Source organism: Mobula hypostoma, chromosome 1, assembly GCF_963921235.1.
Source record: "Mobula hypostoma chromosome 1, sMobHyp1.1, whole genome shotgun sequence".
Classification (NCBI taxonomy): domain Eukaryota; kingdom Metazoa; phylum Chordata; class Chondrichthyes; order Myliobatiformes; family Myliobatidae; genus Mobula; species Mobula hypostoma.
This window is the reverse complement of record NC_086097.1, coordinates 137398471-137420457: the sequence shown is the minus strand read 5'-3', so window position 1 is coordinate 137420457 and position 21987 is coordinate 137398471. Positions and strand designations below refer to the sequence as shown.

The 21987-nt window shown below is 39.5% G+C and overlaps 1 protein-coding gene across 1 annotated transcript in view; it reads right to left on the bottom strand.

The window, feature by feature from the left end:
* Positions 1-16655, bottom strand: part of snrka (SNF related kinase a) — a 45945-nt gene extending 29290 nt beyond the window's left edge. Inside the window, exons 1-2 of the mRNA XM_063056599.1 lie at positions 16438-16655; positions 7511-8227 (exon numbers count right to left, since the gene is read on the bottom strand). Of these exons, the coding sequence (XP_062912669.1) occupies positions 7511-8099 (589 nt within the window). The 5' untranslated portion in view covers positions 8100-8227; positions 16438-16655. The remainder of the gene's footprint in view (positions 1-7510; positions 8228-16437) is intronic.
* Positions 16656-21987: the final 5332 nt, after the last annotated feature.

Here is a 21987-nt window from a genome sequence, read left to right as displayed (position 1 = left end):
CCAGTAGCGAGTGACTCTTGTTAGCTGGGCGGAAAATGAAAGGAGTCTGCCTGTGCAAGCCTGACAATATCAGCACAATGTTTACAATATCAAGTATGGAATGATGAAAAAAATAGTATACATCACAATTGCATCACTATTTTTAATTCCTTTTCTAAGAAAAAAATCATTTATGGTCTCTAGTCCCACTTAAGTCAGCATTCATTGTATTGCCCATAGGTTTTTAATTGCTGCAAGTGTTCACATTTTTTTCAGTTCTAAAACTGAATAAAATAATTTTATTCTTTTTGCTCAGTTGAAGGTTAGATGTCAAAGGAATGAAGAAAATGATATTAAAAAAATGGACTCAATGCAAAAAATAAATCCCAAGGGCCTGGTGAGTTATATGCAGGTTGATATGAGAAGCAAGGGTAGATAATGCTAAGCCCCTAACTTTTCAGACCTTTTCTTGCCCCAAAAACGGAACTGACTGGCCAGAAGACAGCAAATATGGTGCAATTATTTAAGTAGGTTGGAAGGATAAGACAGATAACCAATGGCCAGTGTCTAACATTGACCATAAGCCCATAAGACATAGGAGCAAAATTAGGCCTTTCGGCCCCATTGAAACTGCTGCATAATTCCATTATGGCCGATTTACTGTCCCTCTCAACCCTATTCTCTTGCCTTCTCCCCATATCCTTTGACGCCCTGACTAATCAAGAATCTGTTAACCTCCGCTTTAAATATACTCAATGACCTGCCCTCCACAGCCAACTGTGGCAATGAATTCCATACATTCACCACCCTCTGGCTAAAGAAATTCTTCCTCATCTCTATTCTAAACGGACAATCCTCTATTCTGAGGCTGTGCCCTCTGGTCCTAGACCCACCTGTTACAGGAAATATCCCCTCTACTTCCACTCTATTTAAGCCTTTCAAAATTCGATAGGTTTCAATGAGATCCCCCCTCATTCTTCTAAATTCCAACAAGTACAGGCTGAGAGCCATCAAACGCTCATTTGTTAACTCTATCATTCTTAGAATCACTCTCGTGAACCTCCCCTGGACCCTTTCCAACACCATCATATCTTTACTTATACAAAGGGCCCAAAGTTGCTCACAATACTCCAAGTACAATCTGACCAATTCCTTATAAATCCTCAGCATCATATTCTTGCTCTTATATTCTACTCCTCTCAAAATGATGTTAGTATTGCATTTGCCTTCCTTACCACCAACTCAACCTGCAAGTTAACCTTTAGGGAACCCTGCACAAAGACTCCTAAGTTCCATTGTACCTCTAATTTTTGTATTTTTTCCTCAGGTCCCAATGGTGCCAGATTAATGAAGGTCGACCTGTATTGAGAATGCTGATGCACCGGAGCTCTAATAGTGTCAAGCTAACCGCTACACTACCATGGCACCCAATTACTTGTGGTAGTAAGGATTTTTGGGAGTGTTCATTGCCATTAAGGTGACTAAACCAACAAACATTTTGGCATTAAAACTGAACACTGCATACAAAAATCATGACTAATTACAGCGGTCCTACAAACAAGGAAGAAGTACTTTTGAAGAATATTTGCAGAATGAAGGAAAACAGGTTATGTAAGCTATGTTCAGCATTCTTTCCTTTGCAGGTTACGTAGTAAGAAACACCTATGGCATCTTAACAAGTTAGCCCAGTCATACAGAACAAAAGCTCTCATCACAACAAAACATATCTATGTAACATTCCAATCACATCTCAGGAAATGAAGAGAGACACGTCACATATACATCGAAACAGTGAAACAAAGTGAAATGTGCTGTTTGCATCAGCACAGTCCAAATATGTGCTAAGGCAGCCTGCAAGAATCTCCACACTTGGGGTGTTTCAAACAGATAAGCTGAGTCTTAAACTGTTTAGTTCAAGGAAGCTTGCAGAACAGATGGATAAAATCATTTAGCAAATCAATATCTGATGTGTTTATAGTTGGGAGTTTTATGTTAGCTTTACAGCAATAATTGTGAACTATGAACATTAAGCTGAGGTCTATGTCTCCGAAAATTTTCTTAAACCATTTGTGTTAAAAGGATATCTGAAGAAATATCACATGCTTGTGATATCATTCAAGTTGGAGAGAAACCATATGAATGTAAAAAGCAGTTCAGGCTTATTAGGAATAGGGTAAGGAACATTAAGAATCGTGAAAGAAACAAGGGATGAATGAGAATCCATTCTTCCAACTTCAGTTTCTGTAACAGACAATCTGTTTGTCTGCATTATTGGTATGTATTTTTAGTTTATAGGAATTGTAAACGTGTTTTGGAAATAATTTGTCCTTCACCCTTTATGTTTAAGTAATGCTTTGTTTTCAAGGTGTTTTTTGTTTAGGAAATGGTTCATGTTTTAGAAATGGTTTGTAATTTGGAAATGTTTCATAATGTTTCAAGATTCAAGATAATGATTTAAGATAGAAATTCTCTGTCAGAATTTGGAAATGTTTAAGATAGAAGCCTTCTGGGTTTTAAATGTGCTTTAAGAATGTTGCTTAAACATGTATCACTGTAAATAATTGAACTATGTTTTAATGAACAGCTCAAATAGTGAATATTGGCAGCTAAACTTGCTATGCAAAATAAACAGAGAAGAAAACTAATCTTTAAAGATTGGGTAATTGCAGTATAATCTCCCTTTAGTGAGAGTACTTGTGGCTATTTATATCCAATAGGGCTTGAAGTTGTCATTTGAGTTAGAAGTTTGCAGTCAGCAAATCCAATACCATCACACTATCCTCATTCCTAATTAGGTATACATTGTGCTTCTCTTGAAAGAATTTTATAAAGTAATTCTACCCAAAGCTGAATTAAGCTGTGCAATTTAAAAGCAAATGAATGGTTCTATAAGCATACTGACATGTACTGCCCAATTATAACCAAGAATACTACAGTAACTAGGCCAAAAAAAATTAGAGCCTAAAGGAAAATATCCCTTCCTATTTTTATCAATGAAAAGGGAAAATTGGAATTCCAGAGAAGATAATAAACTATGCAGAAATATGACTGATGTTCTAATTTTCATAAACTCCAAACTTACATCAGAGTTCATCTGACTCAGTGTTTGTGCTACCCAGTCTAATCGCATCATCCAGCACCAGATCCATTAATCTGCTGGTTACAGCTCTTTGGTGTGCATTTAAAGTGTGGTGTAAATTTCAGCCTCTACTATCCTTTCAAGCACAGTTCCAGACCTCCACCAACCTTTAGATAAAAAGCTTTTCCTCATTGCCCCTTGACTCCATCTATCAATTATCTTAATCCCATGCATTAGTTTTGTTAAGCGAAATAGGATCTTCCCATTTACTCATTTATCAATTGAGATGGATAAAATTGAGGGGATGAGATAAAGATTTAGCTCAGCCTCATCTGCTCCAAAGAAAACAACCCTAATTTATCCTATCTTTCAGTCAGTTAATATCTTTGTAAATCTCTACAACACAAATTTCAGAGCAATTACATATTTCCTGCAATGTGATGGTCATCAGAAATATATTCAGGGCTGAAGCTGTGGTCCAACCTGTGTTGTACATAGCTCGAGCATAACCTCCCCACTCCTATACTCAAGGCTTTGGCTGTTAAAAGAAAACATCTGTATACTTTGACAACTTTTTTTTAACCAATCTTCCTACCTTTAGGATGTGTGAATGTACGTGCTAATATCCTTCTGTTCCTTGGTATCACTCATGTTCTTTCATTTATTGCATTTTCCATTGCCTTCTTCCACCTCCCCTAATGCACTACCTTGCTTCTCTGTTTTAAATGAAGTTTGTTAAGATTTCTTCCCAACTTACTAAACCATTTATATCCTCCTGCAGTTTAGAGCTCAGAGCCAGTTGTTTCATCATCTGCAAATGTATTTATTCTGCCACCTACATAATCTCGAATTATATCCCATAATTGGAACAGGGTACTAAGTCCCTGGAGCCCTACTGATGCAGCCTTCCAATCACAAGATATGCTTGCCAACCACTACCGTTTGCCTCCTAGTACAGGGACAACTTTGCACCAACTACATCCACTCTCCTTTAGACTTCTAATTTTTGACTAGCCTGCTAAGTGGGATCATGTCAAAAATTGAAACCCATTTGGTTACGTCAAATGCAATATACACTTTATTTTTGAGGCACAATGGAGGGCCAATCTATGGGTAACGTGACCCCACCTTAGCAATTCTGTCCCCAAAAATCTGCTGTCTAATGCTTTCTTACCATCCTCTCTTTCTGCAGTTAACAGTCCTCCAATCCTCCAACACTATTCATGTAGCAAGGTATACAATTTTCGCTTTTCCTTCTTTTAACAGCCTAGAACAGACTTCATCTCCACTTCGGATTTTATAAATGGAATAAAAGTTCTTGCCGTGTAGCTGAAGATGGCTGGGCATAAGATGCTATCCTAATAAACTCATGATGTATTGTCCACAGGTTAATTATAGTGTTATGAACCTCCAAAATCCACAGCCATCTAATCATTGTTCTGTTGTCTCTTTGGTGGCCATTGACATGAAATTTCCCATAGTTCCTTCATGCCACACTTGTGAAATGCTACCTTCATGGCAAAGGCAGCTTGCTGAGTTTAGCACCTTGGTCCATGTCTGAAGCCAAATGGCCATGTAAAATCTAAAGCACATATGGAAATTTTCTGGGAGCAAACCAATCCTCTTGTTAGCTCTTTAATTATCAACACTGTAATAAACAGGAGGAATGACTGTAGGTATCATCATGAATTTACAAATTATGATGATCTTCATTTCTACTGCTGATATGGTCCACCGCACCTCATGATGTTTTCAGTTGGATCCACTGCAAATCCATCAATTTTCATAATAATGGAGGGTGGACTTAATTTGAAGACAGGACTTTGTTTCCTCAAGAATTGTACAGTGGTCTCTTCTATCACTTCAACCTGGACAGATTTACCTGTCACAGTAGACTGGTGAAGTAGCTTTATCAATTATATTGATTCAGACAAACCCATTACGTTGGATCTCCCCTTCAGAATTTGACCAGTTAGTTTAGTGCTGGAATTATCAGGTCCTCTTAATGATGAACATCAACGTACTTTGAGTGGACCCTCCGCTCCCACTCAAAGTACAGTCTGCATCCTTCTGAGTTCAGAGTTTCTACCGAGCGCTACTGCCTTCTGCTTGCATATCACTGTGTCACCCCTCTGACTGGTCTCTCCTACAGGTAACACAGAATCTTCTAATAGTTATATTTGAGGAACCATCAGTTTAATTTGATGCAAATGTATGATTTTGGAACACATACAAGACATCAGGAAAACACAATGGAAGAAGTCAAATTTTGGACTAGGAAGAATTAAAGAGATATAAACAAAAAAAGATCAGAAATTATTTTGGAATCACACCACTCTTTCTTAAAAGATCATTCTGATTCTCCAACGTGTTTGAACTTTTTTTGGTAGGTAAACCTAGTTTAGTATGTGTCATGACTGTGACAAAATGATATAAAGCTGCTAAGTAATATCACAGTAACATTACAAAGACAGCACAGGCACACAGCAAAATGACCACTGCTAAAGTCCCAAGAGAACCCCCACTTTGTTATTACTAGTATCTGAATGTTGATACTTGAAGAAAAATGGTAATAAATACACAAGTGCTATTTGGGATTTGGTACCTTAGACAAATTAAATAGTCTTCAAGTGGATCTAGATACAATAGGAGAATGACCCATGTGTGACAGATGTCTTCAGTGTAGGAAAGTTTGGACAGCAGCAACAGCATGATATCCAAATTCCAGAGACTGCCTATTCAAGATTGCGCACGAGAAATATGTGAAATACTAAGGGACTTTTATCAAAGTCTACCCTAGTTATAAAACTCCATTAACCTAACACGCTCAGGACGTGTGTTGGATTAGCAGATTTTCCGAACTATTAGATGTTATTTGATTAATATTTCAATATAATTTTGATTCACTTTTATTTTCAAAATAAAGAAATGTAACACAGTTGTGTGATAAAGTTTCTAACAAACCTGGCAAATTTAAAGGAAGTGCAGAACAAATTCTGCCAAGTGGATGAGCAGCGCAGCAAACATCATCTGGTCAACCAGATGCCAAACTCCTCAGATTTCCCAATAGTCAGGCAGATTATCAGATAATGTTAAGATGTATAACTGGAACAACTAGGTACAAAAAAGAAGTCTTACCTTATACAGATCTTGATTTAGAAGCCTGTACCCAGTTTTGATCCTTTTATAAGTCAAGGGACATTCATGTCCAAAGGAAGTCAGAAGATTTTTATCTGCATTGAATGAGGTTTTGGGGACTGGAGCTTCTTATCAGGGAAAATATTTAAACTTAAAGTATATGATCAATATTTTTTAAATGTAGAAAGGATAAAAATACTTAGAGGAAGACGATATTTGATCTAGATTTTCTAGAGAGGACTAGTTAGCAATACTACGCATTACAAAAGCAGAGAGTTAGGAGTACGTGGTTTGCCGCACGTCTTTTGATAGGAACTTGGGAAATACAGAGCCAGGAGGCTCAAGCCAGATCAGCACATCTGTGACCGAATTCTAAATAACCTGCCTTGGCACTCTATTTCTTTCTGTTTAAAATTAACAAATGTACTAATATGAATTTATGCTGACACAAAAGTTTAAAATGGCAAATTCATGCAAGTCAAATGCTTCCAAACTTCACCACTGAGAGGTCTGGCTCTAAGTCTTAAACCAAGCACCCCAGACAACCCGAACAGTTTAAATTTAATATTTTGCAAACATAAACCTAAATTTCATGGAATACAAATCTAATTTGTTTATTTGTTTTAATTTTAGTCCTGGGATCAAGGTAGCATCCCGGGAAATCAATAGTGTATCATCTATACATATATCCTCAAGGTGAACAGATCTGCTTAAAGTTACTCCAAATACGATTTGAATAGGATATAGCGTTTCTATCACTTATTCCAGTTCTCCAGATACAAAAACAGCCAGCATTCTTCTAACTATTTTGATTATTTTTCATACCAATCTATGATATTTTAATGACATACGGATAGACAAATATCTTTGGATCATCACTCCTGAACAACTTTTCACTTTTAAACACTCTCGTCTAATTAATCACATTATATTTTAAAATGTTCAAAGGAGGAGATGGACAAGGTCTTGCTTGCAGTAATTTCTAAGTTGTAGCATTGTGTGGGAGTATAGGAGGGTGGCTGATTGTCTTTCACAGTGCACAGTATTTCCTGCAATTCTCCAGTACTAAATTGTTACCCATTTCTTATTATAGGTAGTAAAAGGCTGGAAGAACAGGTGTTGTATCACATCTGATAAATAAAAAGATTTCATGGAACAGTTGATTATTTTTTTCTTTCTACCCCTCCTCACCCAGTTCTTTTCAATAACAAAATGCACCACCAAACCAAGTCTAAGCAGTTTCTGACAGTTAAAGTACTTTTAAAATCAAAATTAACAACTTACTTTAAAAGCCCACATTTAGAGTGAACCTACCTACTGCAGGTGCATCATATTCATCTCCAAGCAGAATTTCTGGTGCTGAATATGCAAGTGACCCACAGCTTGTTGTTAACTTCTTTCCAGGCTGAAACTTGTTACTAAACCCAAAATCTGTAAGTTTTACAATTCCTTGATGTTCGAAGAAAACCACATTTTCTGGCTTCAAATCTCTGTGAACAACATGCAGTTTATGGCAATAGGATATCGCATGTACTATCTGTGCAAAGTATTTTTTTGCTTGATCTTCACTGAGACCATCTTCATGTTTCATGATGTAATCAAACATGTCACCTCCATCTCCCAATTCCAGAATAAGATAAAGTTTTGTTTGGGTGTCAATTACTTCATATAAACGAACAATGTTGGGATGCTGCACAAGTTTCATGCATCGGACTTCCTGGAACAAATGCCCTGTAGCAACAGAGTCAAGTTTTGTTTTATCGATGACTTTCACTGCTACTTTTTCTCCAGTGAAAACATGTCGTGCTAATTTCACAACAGCAAAATGACCCCTGCCCAATGTTTTATCTAAATCATATAGACCAGCAATTTTTCCATCATATCCACGTTTAAAACCTGCCATTGTGTTTTCAAAACTGGAAGTAGAACATAAGAGCTTATATCCAGTAGCAGGTAAAATGTGTCAATTTGCAATTATTTCAAAATATCCAAAGGACCCATATTTTTTCTTGCTGTTTGTTATGGTGAACCCTGTAATATAAGAGGAAAACATTAAGTTAATTCATCTATGTGTAAAGACTGTTTCAGCACTGTATAAATGCTCTAAACACAATGTTATCAATCTCTGCAATACAAATGTCAATTCATAGTTATAAAATTAAAAGGGAACAACAGCACTGTGAATACCTCTATTGCAATTCCAGCTAAAAATGCATTTTGTTCATAACATATGTACAAATGTAAAGAAAATAAAGTTTAAAGTATTTTTCAATTTAAGGTTGCAGACAATAAGATACTGTCTTTTTGAAAGATCAAAATTTTACTCTAACCCAAATTATTAACTGTACAAATTAAGTCTCGAAGAAAAATGGCATGCAGTAAGTAATACTACATATTCCTTCTGTATTAGAATGGCAAGGTAAAATTTTGCAAAACTGAGACAAACTAAGTAAGTGGCAAATCCAACAAATGCGTTAATAACAGGAAGGAAGCTTATCTGACACAAAATTCAAGATGCAAAAAAGTACAAATCACTATGCATTACTGAAATAAAACAGAAAATGGTGGTGATATTCAGGAAGTCAGGCTATATTTGTTTCTCATCTCACAAGTAACATTTGGGATTATTGACCCTCATAATTAAACAATATTGTTTAAATTGGAGCATAATTGGTAAAGGGAAAGGCTACTACTGTTACAGAAGAATTTGCACTTGAAAGGCTTCACAGCGGCTTCTGACCACACTCCAGAATTATTCCAATGTTCATGAATTAATGTTGAAAACGCTAATTTAGAAATGGTTATCTTCTTGGATTGTCCCTTAGAATCAAGAGTGACTTGTTATAATTTCAGTCCAGTGAGTTCCAAGGTGGCTGAAGGGGCTAATGTGGGACCTGCATATTCACCATAGGGTGGGGACAGGTGGTTAAGAAGACATAGCCTAAGGAATAGGATAAACATGCGAATACTACTGTTTATGCTGAGTTTGTATGCTCTCACTTCATGCAACAGCTGAACATGGAGAAAACCACTTGCTCTTGAGGTTATCAATGCTATTCCATTATTAGATGCACACAGAAGCCTAGCCTAAAAAGCAGAAGGAACATAGGTCCTGAACAACCAATCTGCCTATGCAGTCAAGCACCACATCCACCCATGGCAGTCTGCAGTTGCAAGTTGGCCTCAGCAAGCATGTCAAAAGCCATGGAATTTAAGGAAAGGGGGTTTTCTAACCCTGATCACTTCTCCCATCAAATGTACTTACCTATTGAGATACAGTGTGGAATAGGCCCTTCTGGTCCTTCAAGCCACGCTGCTTGGTTTAACCCTAGCCTAATTACTGAACAATTCAAAATGAGCACTTAGCCTACCAACTGTTACGTCTTTGGACTATGGGAGGAAACTGTAGTACCCAGAGGAAACCCATAGACAGTGGTAGGAATTAATCTGGGTCGCTGGTACAGTAAAGCATTGTGCTAAACACTACACATAGATTGGAATAATTATAAATTGTGATCAAATACAGGAAGAAAACTTGAGTATTTTGTAACAACATCAATCCATTACACTCAATTAATATACCTTTCATGTAAACTTTCTTGTTAAGCGACATTTCAAGACACCTAAATATATGTCCAACTAATTGTAAATCAAGCCCATCCCAAGCACCAATGGAACTAGTCAGGAAATTTGTTCTAATTTAAAAGTCTCTCCTTCATCTCACGTATCTCTGCTCTCTTTTAATCTTATCCTCTGCCAAAATGGTTTAAGTTTTTCTTGTAACTCCTTTGCACCCACTCCTGTTCCTCAGTTCCACTTTCTGGATCTCTTCCCTTGAAATGCCACTCTTTCAAATGCTACTATGTATCACATCTACCAGTCACCAGGATTAGTCCTTGGATGTAACTTAATTCATTTCTGGTAGTAAATTGTAACTGCCAGAGATTAATTGCATGATTTTCCCCACAAATCCATGCAATACTTTCTTAAATCAACAATGCAGTTAACAGTGTTAACCTAAATGTCAAAATCAAATGACAGAACATTATTTGTTACTGACCCCAAATGGATTCCAAATTTTTAACAACTTACAAATAAAAAAATTGTCACAGACATCAAAAGTGATGGATTTAACTCGATGAATTGTTGAGATGTCACTAGTCTTGATAAAATGACACTTGTATTTAATTACATCAGTTTTTAGCAAATACTTTGATACCACTAACGATGTTTTAATTTTCTGGAGTCACAATTTAAGACGTAATCTGCCTTTTCACTTACAATGAGTAGTGTTCAGATGCAACAATAACGAAAAAGGAGGTAAAAATTCCCTAGTGAATATAGTTTGAGAAAATAACTTGCATCAGGCAACCTTGCACAAGTGACATGGAAATAGAACCACATTTCCTTTAGGTTTGTTTTTCTGTAAATGTCGTCATCTGTTACTACTCTGAATTTCATTACTCTGTGGTTGTTGCGGTAATCTCAAATTGATTAATTCTTCCACTGAAGGAGTTATTTAGTACAAAAACTAAAAAATATGTACTATAAAAATCTGTAACTCAATCTTTAATCATAATTTTCAAAGAAGCATGGATCCTTATAAGTTCCAGGTTTAGAATTAGTGAGTGGTTAAATACCAAGCCAATCATGAATGTTTTTTCAATAACCTTTAGGAATTTATCCAAAAATGGAGATTTACCTCTCGGGGCATTTTCAAAAGTTGAAGTAGACACAGAGTATCACCAGTACTTCCATAAAGAACAGTGGTGTGACAAACAAACACCTAAACTCCAAAACTCTATTTTAAGTTTATAATCATAAATAATTTAAATATTTGTCTCCAAGCAGATTTTAAACAACCAGCCTATGAAAACAAAATACTGACAATCTGGGAAGTGGAATTACACATTGAGATTCCACTTTTTCTGGTGGATGGAGCATAGGTGCTCGGCGAAGTGGTCTCCCAATCTACACTGGGTCTCACATTGGGAGCACTGGATACAGTAGATGACTCCAACAAACTGACAGATGAAGTGTCACCTCACCTGGAAGGACTGTTTGGGGCCCTGAATGGTAGTGAGGGAGTGCGGGAGGTGGTGTTGGAGCAGGTGTAGCACTTGTTCCACTTGCAAGGATAAGTGTCAGGAGGGAGATCAATAACGAATAGCATAGGGAGTGATCCTTGTGGAAAGCGGAAAGTGGGGGAAGGGAAGAGGGAAAGATATGCTTGGTGGTGGGATCCTATTGAAGATGACAGATGTTACGGAGAATTATGTGCTGGACATGGAAGCTGGTGGGGTGGTAGGTAAGAACAAGAGGAACCCTATCCACATGGTGGTGTGGTGGGAGGATGGGTTGAGGGCAGTGTTGATGGCAGAGAAAGGGAAGCCCCTTTCTTTGAAGGAGAACAACTCCTTTGTTCTGGATTGAAAAGCCTCATCCTGAGAGCAGATGCAGCAGAGACGGAGAAATTGAGAGAAGGGGTTAGCATTTTCACAAGTAACAGGGTGGGAGGAGATATATTCCAGGTAGTCATGAGAGTCAGTGGGTTTATTATAGACATCAGTAGATAAGCTCTCTCCAGAGATAAAGAATGAGAGATCGAGAAAGGGGAGGGAGCAACACTCACAACACACTGGAGGAACTCCTGTGGTGGTACACCTACCAGCCTTCTCCTTCCCACCCTCCCCCCACCTTCTTTATAGGGCCTCTGCCCCTTCCCTCTTCAGTCCTGACAAAGGGTTCCGGCCCGAAACGTTGACTGATTGTTTCCACGGATGCTGCCCGACCTGTTGGGTTCCTCCAGCGTGTTGTGAGTGTTGCTTTGTCCCCAGCATCTGCAGAGTATTTTGTGCTGAGAAAGGGGAGGGAGGTGTCGGAAATGGACCAGGTAAACTTGAGGGCAGGGTGGAAGTTGAAGGTAAAGTTGATGAAATTGACAAGCTCTGCACGGGTGTAGGAAGCAGCACAGGAAAAGTTGGGGAGTGACACCAGAGTAAGGTTAGAACACAGATTATTCCATATAGCCAACCAAAAGTTTAAAGTCCTGAAATTGCTTTAAAGGCAGCTCTGTGAGGGTGGCTTTTAAAAATCGGTATCCTTAATCAAATATTATTAAATACCCCTGTTCTATTGCCAATAGACGTGGAAATGATTTGCAATCATTAATTATTTTCTCATTGTTACATGTTTCTATGTGGAATAAAGCAAACAGTAATGTTAATTTCAGAGATGTGCATAGCTTATTGGCATGGCATGTTGAGGTTCTATCATGCTTTTCCCCAAATAACTTGGACCCTAGCTGTTCATGTTTTATTTCCATTCATTTTCAACATTTGCACAAACTGCCATAATTACACTAACTTGCAAGCAATAGTTTCCCAAAATAAGGGAAAATACTGCTCATCATCATCAATTCTAGACATCAGTTCTATCTACATAAAACATCCTTAGAAAACATTTTACATTATTCAAAAAATAACCTAATCCTTACAAAATAGAAAATATTTTAACTATAACTTTTCTCACTTAGACATCTACTAAATTGTTCTGCAATTTACATACTACAAGTAACAAAACAATTGTTTTTAAACTATACAGAAGCATGTGTCAGTTATTAGCAAATATGCAACAAATCAAACTGAATTACTTCTTTAAGTATACACAATAGACAACTAAAAAAAGGTTGGATAAAAAAAAATGTTTCTATGAAATAACATTACTAAACCATATTTCTGTTTCAAAACAGAGTACAATATAATTCTCAAGTAACTATAAACTAAGATGAAAAGTGTACAATACAAAAAGCTTTACTGTCAGATAAATATTATAATTGTCAAAGATTCAAATTGTCTCTTGACTCTATTCTAATGAAACGCTAGGCAGAGATTTACTGAATATTCACATCATGAGATGTCTTTCAGAAGGGTTCTAAAAAAGCTCCACATGAAAGATTTTACACAAACTGCAACCCATGTATTCTAACTATTCCTATGGGACAATCCAACTCTCCAGGTGGGAACATTTGTCACATGGGAACTCAGTTTATGGTTGCATTTCTGACATACAAATCATTTGGGAAATGGAAAATTCTCAGGATCGGAACTCTGGGGAAGACCTGTGCCTCATACCATACAGGCAGATATTTTAAGCAGTATTATAGCTCAAAATATTCTAACCAAAATGCCAAAATATTTTTCCAAAAACGTAATTGGATTCAATATGGTAACCTTGCTATAAGCAGTGAGAGCACTGAAATTACATGGAAAGTACTGGTGGGAAATGGATAATACTGCAACTTAATGGGAAACCAATGAGAGGAAAAATAAGTACTTTACATACAACAGCAGAAGTGTACAATTACAGACATATGTACAAATCTAGGTATATCAGAATGTAGAGCAGCTTGTAGATTACCATCTCTTGTTTGAACATAAAACTACAACCAAAAAAATATACTAGAACCTCCAACCCTCCAAACAAAGTGATCGTTTTTCAAATTAAAGTAATTAGTACATTTGTAAAACTGCTTAGGTCATCAAAGTTTCAAATCTTCATGCAAATAAAAGAGACAACAGCCATATCTGAAGGATGAATAAGTCAATTCCATTGCTTCCTGATTAAACTACAAATCTCTCCCCATCTTTTTTAGTATTTAGCTGAAAATCCATTCACGGCTTCATATTACAGATACTGTAGTAATATATTGACAGCCATGTTCTTTGTTATTCATTTTCACTTTCATGTCATTTTCTTCAGTCTATTGTAATTGTACAGCAACATTGAATGTTGCAACCGTATAAATTGAATTGATTGAATTGAATTCAATTGACTTTATTTCTTATATCCTTCTCATACATGAGGAGTAAAAATCTTTATGTTACTTCTCCAAGTGTGCAATCATCGTAACTTATAATAAATAGAACAGCCAATGTAACATCAGCGTGAGTTAATCAGTCTGATGGCCTAGTGAAAGAAGCTGTCTCAGAGCCTGTTGGTACTGGCTTTTATGCTGCAGTACTATTTCCCAGATGGCAGCAGCTGGAAAAGATTGTGGTTGGGGTCACTCGGCTCCCCAATGATCCTACAGGCCCTTTTTACACATCTGTCCTTGTAAATGTCTTGAATCATGGGAAGTTCACAAGTACCGATGCGGTGGGCTGTCCACACCACTCTCTGCAGAGCCTGTAATTAAGGGAGATACAGTTCCCATACCAGGCAGTGATGCAGCCAGTGAGGATGCTCTCAATTCTGCCCCTGTAGAAAGTTCTTAGGGTTTGGGGCCCATACCAAACTTCCTCAACGGTCTGAGATGAAATAGGCGCTCTTGTGCCATTTTCACCACACAGCTGGGGTGTACAAACCATGTGAGGTTGTTGGTGATATGAATGCCAAGGAACTTGAAGCTGTTTACCCTCACAACCCCAGATCCATTGATGTCATTAGGGGTTAGCCCGTCTCCATCCCTCCTGTAATCCACAACCGGCTCCTTTGTTTTTGCGACATTGAGGGAGAGGCTGTTTTCTTGACACTGTGTCAGAGATTGGGTTCTTACAGCCGGGCTGAACCACTATACCTACTTACTGGTTAAAGGGCGTCATCAAAAATCTGTAACAACTCAACAAAAAAAGGGGGCTTGTTTAAATAAAAAAAAAATCAGCAGTTGCTTTATGGCAAACAAAAAACAAAATGCACAAGAACCCAGTGATTATTTAAAAAAAGTTGAAGAGGGTTGTTGAGGGGTTATATGAGGATACAAAATGACAGATGCGCAAAGTAGCGCCAACTACCCAGATTTTGCATTGCGACATAATTAAATTCTGTAGCCTTAAAAAAAGATGACATTTACAATAAGGCTGATGCAACGTTTGAATTACTGTAACCAATGCTCCAGGAAAATTAATAACCAATTACATTGCAGAATCAATGCCATACTGACCTAATCAAAAGCCATAACTGACAGAAAAATGCAATTTTCTCTTTAAATGTGAACTAATTTTATGTAAAAGGAAACAGCACGTACATTGTAAGCAACTGAGATATGGTCAGTGGAGGAACCACAAGATGCTGCATGGTAACTTCAAAAATCAAGTCAGCAAAGTCACAGGTTTAAAATGCATTGTAAAAATAGAAAAGATTTCTTCCTTAATCACTGCCTCCCATGGTCAAGCAAGGAAATTTCAGAGTTTATGACCTTGGCAAAGGAAAGTACAACCAATAGAAAAGCAATAAAACTGGGAATTGTCAAGAGATAAAAATTGGAGTGCAGGTATTTTGAAGAGGTACTGTGCTGAAGTTTGCAGCAAAGCAAAAAAGGGCAGCAAAAATTTATTAGAGAATGTAAACTTACACATTGGTTAACCGGCAGGCAATGTGGATCATTGTGCATAAGAAAGACGAGTGATCAGGAATCACTGTCACAAAGGACAGCTGTGTATGACCACTGTACTTCACAGAATATATTGAGGGAGGCAGGTTTGGAATGTGACGGAATAGTCAAGACCAGAAAAAACAATGGCAAATGATGATTTCAGCAGAAAATGAGCCAAGGAAAAGCGAAAGTCAGCAATGCTACAGAAGTGAGTATAGATAGCAATGACAAGGCTGAGGTCAAACGCATGGGACCAGTTGGCGAAGTTGGAACGCAAAAGAATGTAAATACTGGAAATCTGAAATAAAAGCAAAATATACTGGATACACTCAGCAAGTAAGACAGCATCTGTAGTAGATCGCTGACTATTTACCGGATGAAAATGGTATTGCTTCAAGTATTGCCTTTAAGAAGAGGGAGATGGAATATGAGTTTTCCTGGACCAGCGATCGGATGGAGGGAATGCATCAGTACACGAATGTCAAGTAAAACCCGATAGAAAGAGCCACCTTGCCACTGTGGCTCACCCAAGTCGCCGCAGCCCCCTGGGAAGGGGAGGGGAGGGGAAGGGGCGGGGCCAGAGCGAACCAAACCTAGGTGCACGGCTCCCGCCTCCTCCTGCTCGCAACCGAGCCGGTTACCGTGGCGACCGCGCCTGCCCTCGCGGGCGTTCCGTTGCTGGCGGCGCAGGGCTCACCGAAGGCCCGGATGGCGAGCGCCTCACTCTCGCGCAGCCCTCGGTGAAGGGTGAAGGGCGAAGGCGGCCGCGATCACCCCGAAGCAACAAGCACCGTCGGAGCGAGCGGAGAGGGGGAGTTGGGGGAGGTGATGTGAGCAGAAACGGGCGAGAACTGGCACTTCGCCTCACCTGGCTTCCGAGCACGGCTCTTCGCCCGCTCACCTTAACCAAAGCCTGCGATCGCTCGGTTTAATCCTCTCCGGACCTAACCACGCGAGGGATCTGAGGAGCAGCAAGACGGCGCAGGCAAGTGGACGGCCTCGGATGTGAAATTCCCGTAATCCCGTCACCGGCGCAGTTCCCAGCGCCGCGCAAACCGACAGCTGCAAACACAAGCTCGGGCTCGAGCGACCTGCGCAGCACTCAACTGCGCATCCCCTTCAACGTCAAAAGCAGCTCGCGGTAGGGGCGGGGGCAGGGCTGTGACGAGCCGGCTACGCGCGTCATACCATGGAGGGGTAGGACTTTGAGGTGTGGTGTCAACGTTGTAACCGGCAGCAGGTTTGCACCTGTAAGGTGAGGGTGTGGCTGACCTCCGCGAGTATTAATTATTCCCCCTCCCCCTCTTTGCACATTTTTAATATTATGCAAGTCAGATAAAATCTATAAACCCGCAAAGGGTGTGCCAATCTTCAACAAAACAATTTTTTCCTGTAAGCTGAGTCAACTGTACCGAAGGTTGACGCCAATAGGTTGCTAAAAAATGCTTCCTGTCAGTAAATTTCTGTGGAGGACTGTCGGGGGCAAAAATGCAAAAGTAATAAAGCATCAGTTGTGATGGCTTTCAAAAGGTGAAACATTTTCTAAACGAAGAGACATAGAATTAGAAGTTGCTGGAAACATTTAACAGATGAAGCGGCACCTGTGGAAGGTGAAATAGTTCAGGTTTTTCCTTCCACAGATGTTCTTGCTGAGTGTTTCTGGCATTTTCTGTTTTCATTTTGGTTTTCTAATCTAAGGCCATCGTGTGAGGATGACTGACTTCAGTTTTATGAGTTTAGCAGGGGTTCTCCAAATGTGCCACAGCTGAAGCTGGAGGTGCTGATGCATAGATAGTATGAGAAATATTTTGATGCTTTTAGTCTTTCATTTGCTTTTCAAACAGGAACTTGAGGTCATTTAATAATTTTGCTTTCATCATGGTGTTGAGTTTCCAAGAAATACCGAGAGGTATTAATTTTCAAGGAGTCTTTGGGGTAAATTTGAGGTAGCTAAATTTGAGAAAAACACTCCCAAGTCTCTGGATTGATATCAAAGACTTTTACAGTCAAAAATTCATGTTTATAGTGGACATTGCACAAATAAAAAAAATACTTTTTAAAGTATTATTACACAGAAGGTTACATTAATTGTGCCACCTAGATGGATAGAATCCATGCCGTGAAGGCATCTCTTCAGTAGCTGAAAGGTGTTTTGGAGAGATCATTTCAGAAGACCTTCCCAAGGGCAGACAGCAGATGGCCCCTTCTGTAGTTGCAGAACTGAAATTTGACTTTTTTGTAGATGGTCATCATCTGAGATCCCATGGTTCGTCTTTGTCTTGTTCAGGTAATAGTCTGTTGTTAATTTGTAAACAGCTGCAAATTGCATTGTAAGTTTGATACCACTTGCTGAAGAAGGATGTGCATTACCATAATACCTTCCACAAATTCTCCCAAAGTGTTTTGCGGACAGTTGAGAAGTCTTTGAAATATGCTTAGGAGGATCTAGGTCTAAATACAAAATATTCTGCAGATGCTGGGGTCAAAGCAACACTCACAACACGCTGGAGGAACTCAACAGGATGGGCAGCATCCGTGGAAATGATCAGTCAACGTTTTGGGCTGGAACCCTTCGTCAGAACTGTAGAGGGAAGAGGCAGAGGACCTATAAAGAAGGTGGGGGGAGGGTGGGAAGGAGAAGGCTCCTAGGTTCCAGGTGGAAAACCAGTAAGGGGAAAGATAAAAGGGTGGGGGAGGGGAAGCAGGGAGGTGATAGGCAGGAAAGGTGAAGAACGAATAGGGGAAAACAATGGGTAGTAGAAGGAGGCGGAACCATGAGGGAGGTGATAGGCAGCTGGGGGAGGGGGCAGAGTGAAATAGGGATAGAGGAAGGGAGGGAATTACCGGAAGTTGGAGAATTCTATGTTCATACCAAGGGGCTGGAGACTACCCAGATGGTATATGAAGTGTTGCTCCTCCAACCTGAGTTTAGCCTCATCATGGCAGTAGAGGAGGCCATGTATGGACATATCCGAATGGGGATCCGCCTCCTTCTACTACCCATTGTGTTTCCCCCTATTCCTTCACCTTTCCTGCCTATCACCTCCCTGCCCCCCTCCCCCACCCCTTTATCTTTCCCCTTACTGGTTTTTCACTTGGAACCTACCAGCCTTCTCCTTCCCACCCTCCCCCTACCTTCTTTATAGGGCCTCTGCCCCTTCCCTCTTCAGTCCTGACGAAGGGTTCTGGCCCGAAACATTGATCGTTTCCACGGATGCTGCCTGACCTGCTGTGTTCCTCCAGCGTGTTGTGAGGACCTAGGTCTATACTGCAGGACTACTGTCTTTTGTAGACCCACATTAGAGAAGCTTAGTATGTTTCCTTCTCTAAAGAGGCTCTAAGAAAAAGCAGCAGCTTCATTATCCCAAACCAAATTTATTATAATTTAACAAAATACATGAATATTTTTAAAAATATATATCCTGGTAACAAATCCTGTTCCATGTATCTTGGTTGAAGTGATGCAGATTATCCTTTCAAGTGTCTCAAATGGGCACTACCTAGAGCTGTCAGATTTTAATTGGATTTGAAAACTCCTAAGCTTTTCTGTAATAGAAGTGTTTATAACAGAAGTTAATCTCCAACTCTGCATGATGACTTCAGACACTATTACAAACATTATTCAATGAGGTCATAACTCATTCTTCTGCCTCAGTGCATTTTTACTGAACTAATCCCATAACCCTCGAGTCCCTTAATGTCCTGAAGTCTTTGGATTGTCATTTTGTATGCAATCAATGACTGAACCTTCACTGTCCTCAATGTCTCCTACTCTCATCATGAATGTCCATGCTCTTCTTTGAAGATTGTGTGCAGCCAGGGACTCCTAACACCCCCTGGTCACTGAAAACAATTCTGCATCTGTCTATTTAACACCATTTGAAATTATTGTGTAACATATGGCTTCCAATATCAATTGAGGGGACGTTCTGGGACATCAATTCTATTAGTACTATTAGGAGACCATTCTGCCAAAATCTACACTGGTACAAAATGAGGTCAATGTGCAGATCTCCTGCTGATACAGAAAAAAAAGTCCTGCCATTTTATCCTGGCTATTTCCCCCTCTTTCCAGTGTTGGCAACTGGTCTCAATCCAAAATATTAACAGTTCATTTTTCTCCAGGGATGCTTTTCTTTTGTTTTCCACAGATGCTTTCTCATTTGTGTTGCTCTAAATTTTCTGCATCTCCAGTCTCTTGTGTCACCTGTCTACCTTCTGATTTGTTGTTTTCCTATTATCTCCTAACAAGTATTGAGCGAATTTGTATGTTTCCAGTTCTGTTGGCATTAACTAGCTGCTTTTATTCTGTACAATAAGCAGAATGCTGGAGGAACTCAGCAGGCCTGGCAGCATCTATGGAGAGGAATAAACAATTGACATTTTGGACCAAGACCCTTCATCAGGACTGGAAAGGAAGGTGGGGAGAAGCCAGAATAAGAAGGTGGAGGGAGGGGAAGGAGTTCATGTTGGCAAATGATAAGTAAGGCCGTGCGAGGGGGAGGGCTGATGAAGTGAGAAGCTGGGAGGTGATAGGTAAAGGACTGATGCACAAGGAATCTGATGGGAGAGAAAAATGGACCATGGCAGAAAGGGAAGGAAGGGCACCAGAGGGAGTTGATGTACAGGTGAGAAGAAGTGAACCAAAATGGGAAATGGAAAAAGAGAAGGGGGAGAGGTGAGAAATTGCTGAAAGATCAGTTTTATTCTGCAGATGTCCAAGTTTTCTTACTACAAATTATCTCAATACAGTAGCTCTGAACTAGAGGCTATATATCCAATGGAGAGTTCTGGAGAAACTACTTCAGGCAGAAAATGATAGAATGCTAACGTAGCAAGTGAGGAATAGGCTAGATTAATTTCAGTGCAATGTTTGAAGGAGAATAGAACAAATAAGTGAACCAAAGTGAAGGGCAGACACCGGAGAAGCTGCATTTTGTGCTTAATGATTGTGTCACTCTGAGGCAATGTAATATAAATAAACTCCTACATAAACTCCTACATTTGTCAACCACAGTATGGGAATGATGTAACTGTGACTTTCTCACTGCAGAACATTTGGTGATGTTCCATTTTCTTGCTAAACTTATTTCAACACTTAATGTAGTTGATGCAAGCCGACATAATGAGGTGAGTTATCTACTGTTTGTCATATCCTGCAGCCTGCTTCATCTTTTTATACACTTTGAAGCACAAATATGTCCTGATTTCTGCAGTCCAGTTCAGATTGTTCCATTAGGATGCATTTGATAACATCAAAAAAACATGTAGTTATCTCCCTTGAATGACATGGGGGGGGTGGGGGGAGTGAATTCCTTGGGGCATGTAAACAAATCAGTACTTGATAAGTAATATGGTTATAAGCAAGCACTTGCGTAACTGTATGTTGTTGACTGTCAGCAGGAAGCAGCTCATCCCAACACATTTCAAATTGTAGTCAGCGACTTTAACCGGGCCTGTCTGAAGAAAACCCTGCCTAATTATCACTAGCATGTAACTTGTTGACCAGAGGTCCCAACACAGGAGACCACTGCTACACTATGATAAAGAATGCGTATCGTACCTTTCCGAGACTGCATTTTGGCAAGTCAGTTCATTTGGCTGTACTCCAACTACCTGCATACAGACAGAGCCTACAGAGCAAGGCTCCAGAGATCAAGATAACTTGATTGCAGGAAACAGAAGAGCGATTGCCTTGAGTCAGTGGACTGGGCCATGTTCAAGAACTCATCTGATGTCTTGAATAACTACACCAGGGTCATTATAGACTTTATTTAAACAGCTGTAGATGAGTGCATCCTCACAAAATCATTCAGGGTTTTCCCCAATCAGAAGCCCTGGCTGAAATCCAGAATCTGCTGAGAGCAAGGTCAGAGCCATTCAAGTCTAGAGATCAATAATGCTACAAGAGATGCCGGTATGATCTCCAGAAAGCCATCTCTTGGGCAAAGTGGAGATTCTGGACTAGACTGGAATCAACAAGGGATACTCGACAGCTGTGGCGGGGTTTGAATGCCATAATCTCCTACAAAGTGAAATCTTGAGACATGGGAGAACGGCAGAGCATCGCTTCCAGATGAGCTCATTACCTTCTATGCTTGCTTTTAGTCTCAGTATCTGAAGGTGATGTACGGGCTGCCTTCAAGAGAGCGAATCTATTGGCCAGAAGAAGCTACAGTCTACAAAATCAGTAAATTTGAATGAATCGAGGACAGTGGAAGCAGATAGACCAACTGTCTTTGCTCTTGCTGCAGGCTTGATATTGGTGTCTGCCATTTTATGAAGACACACTGCTCTCCATTTTGTGTGCTTAAATTGTTTGACTTAATCAATTAAAGAAGACATAATGACGCTCCAGGTAATCTGCTGGACTAGAGATAATTTCCAAATAAGAATGTTCATTGGTTGGATACAACTC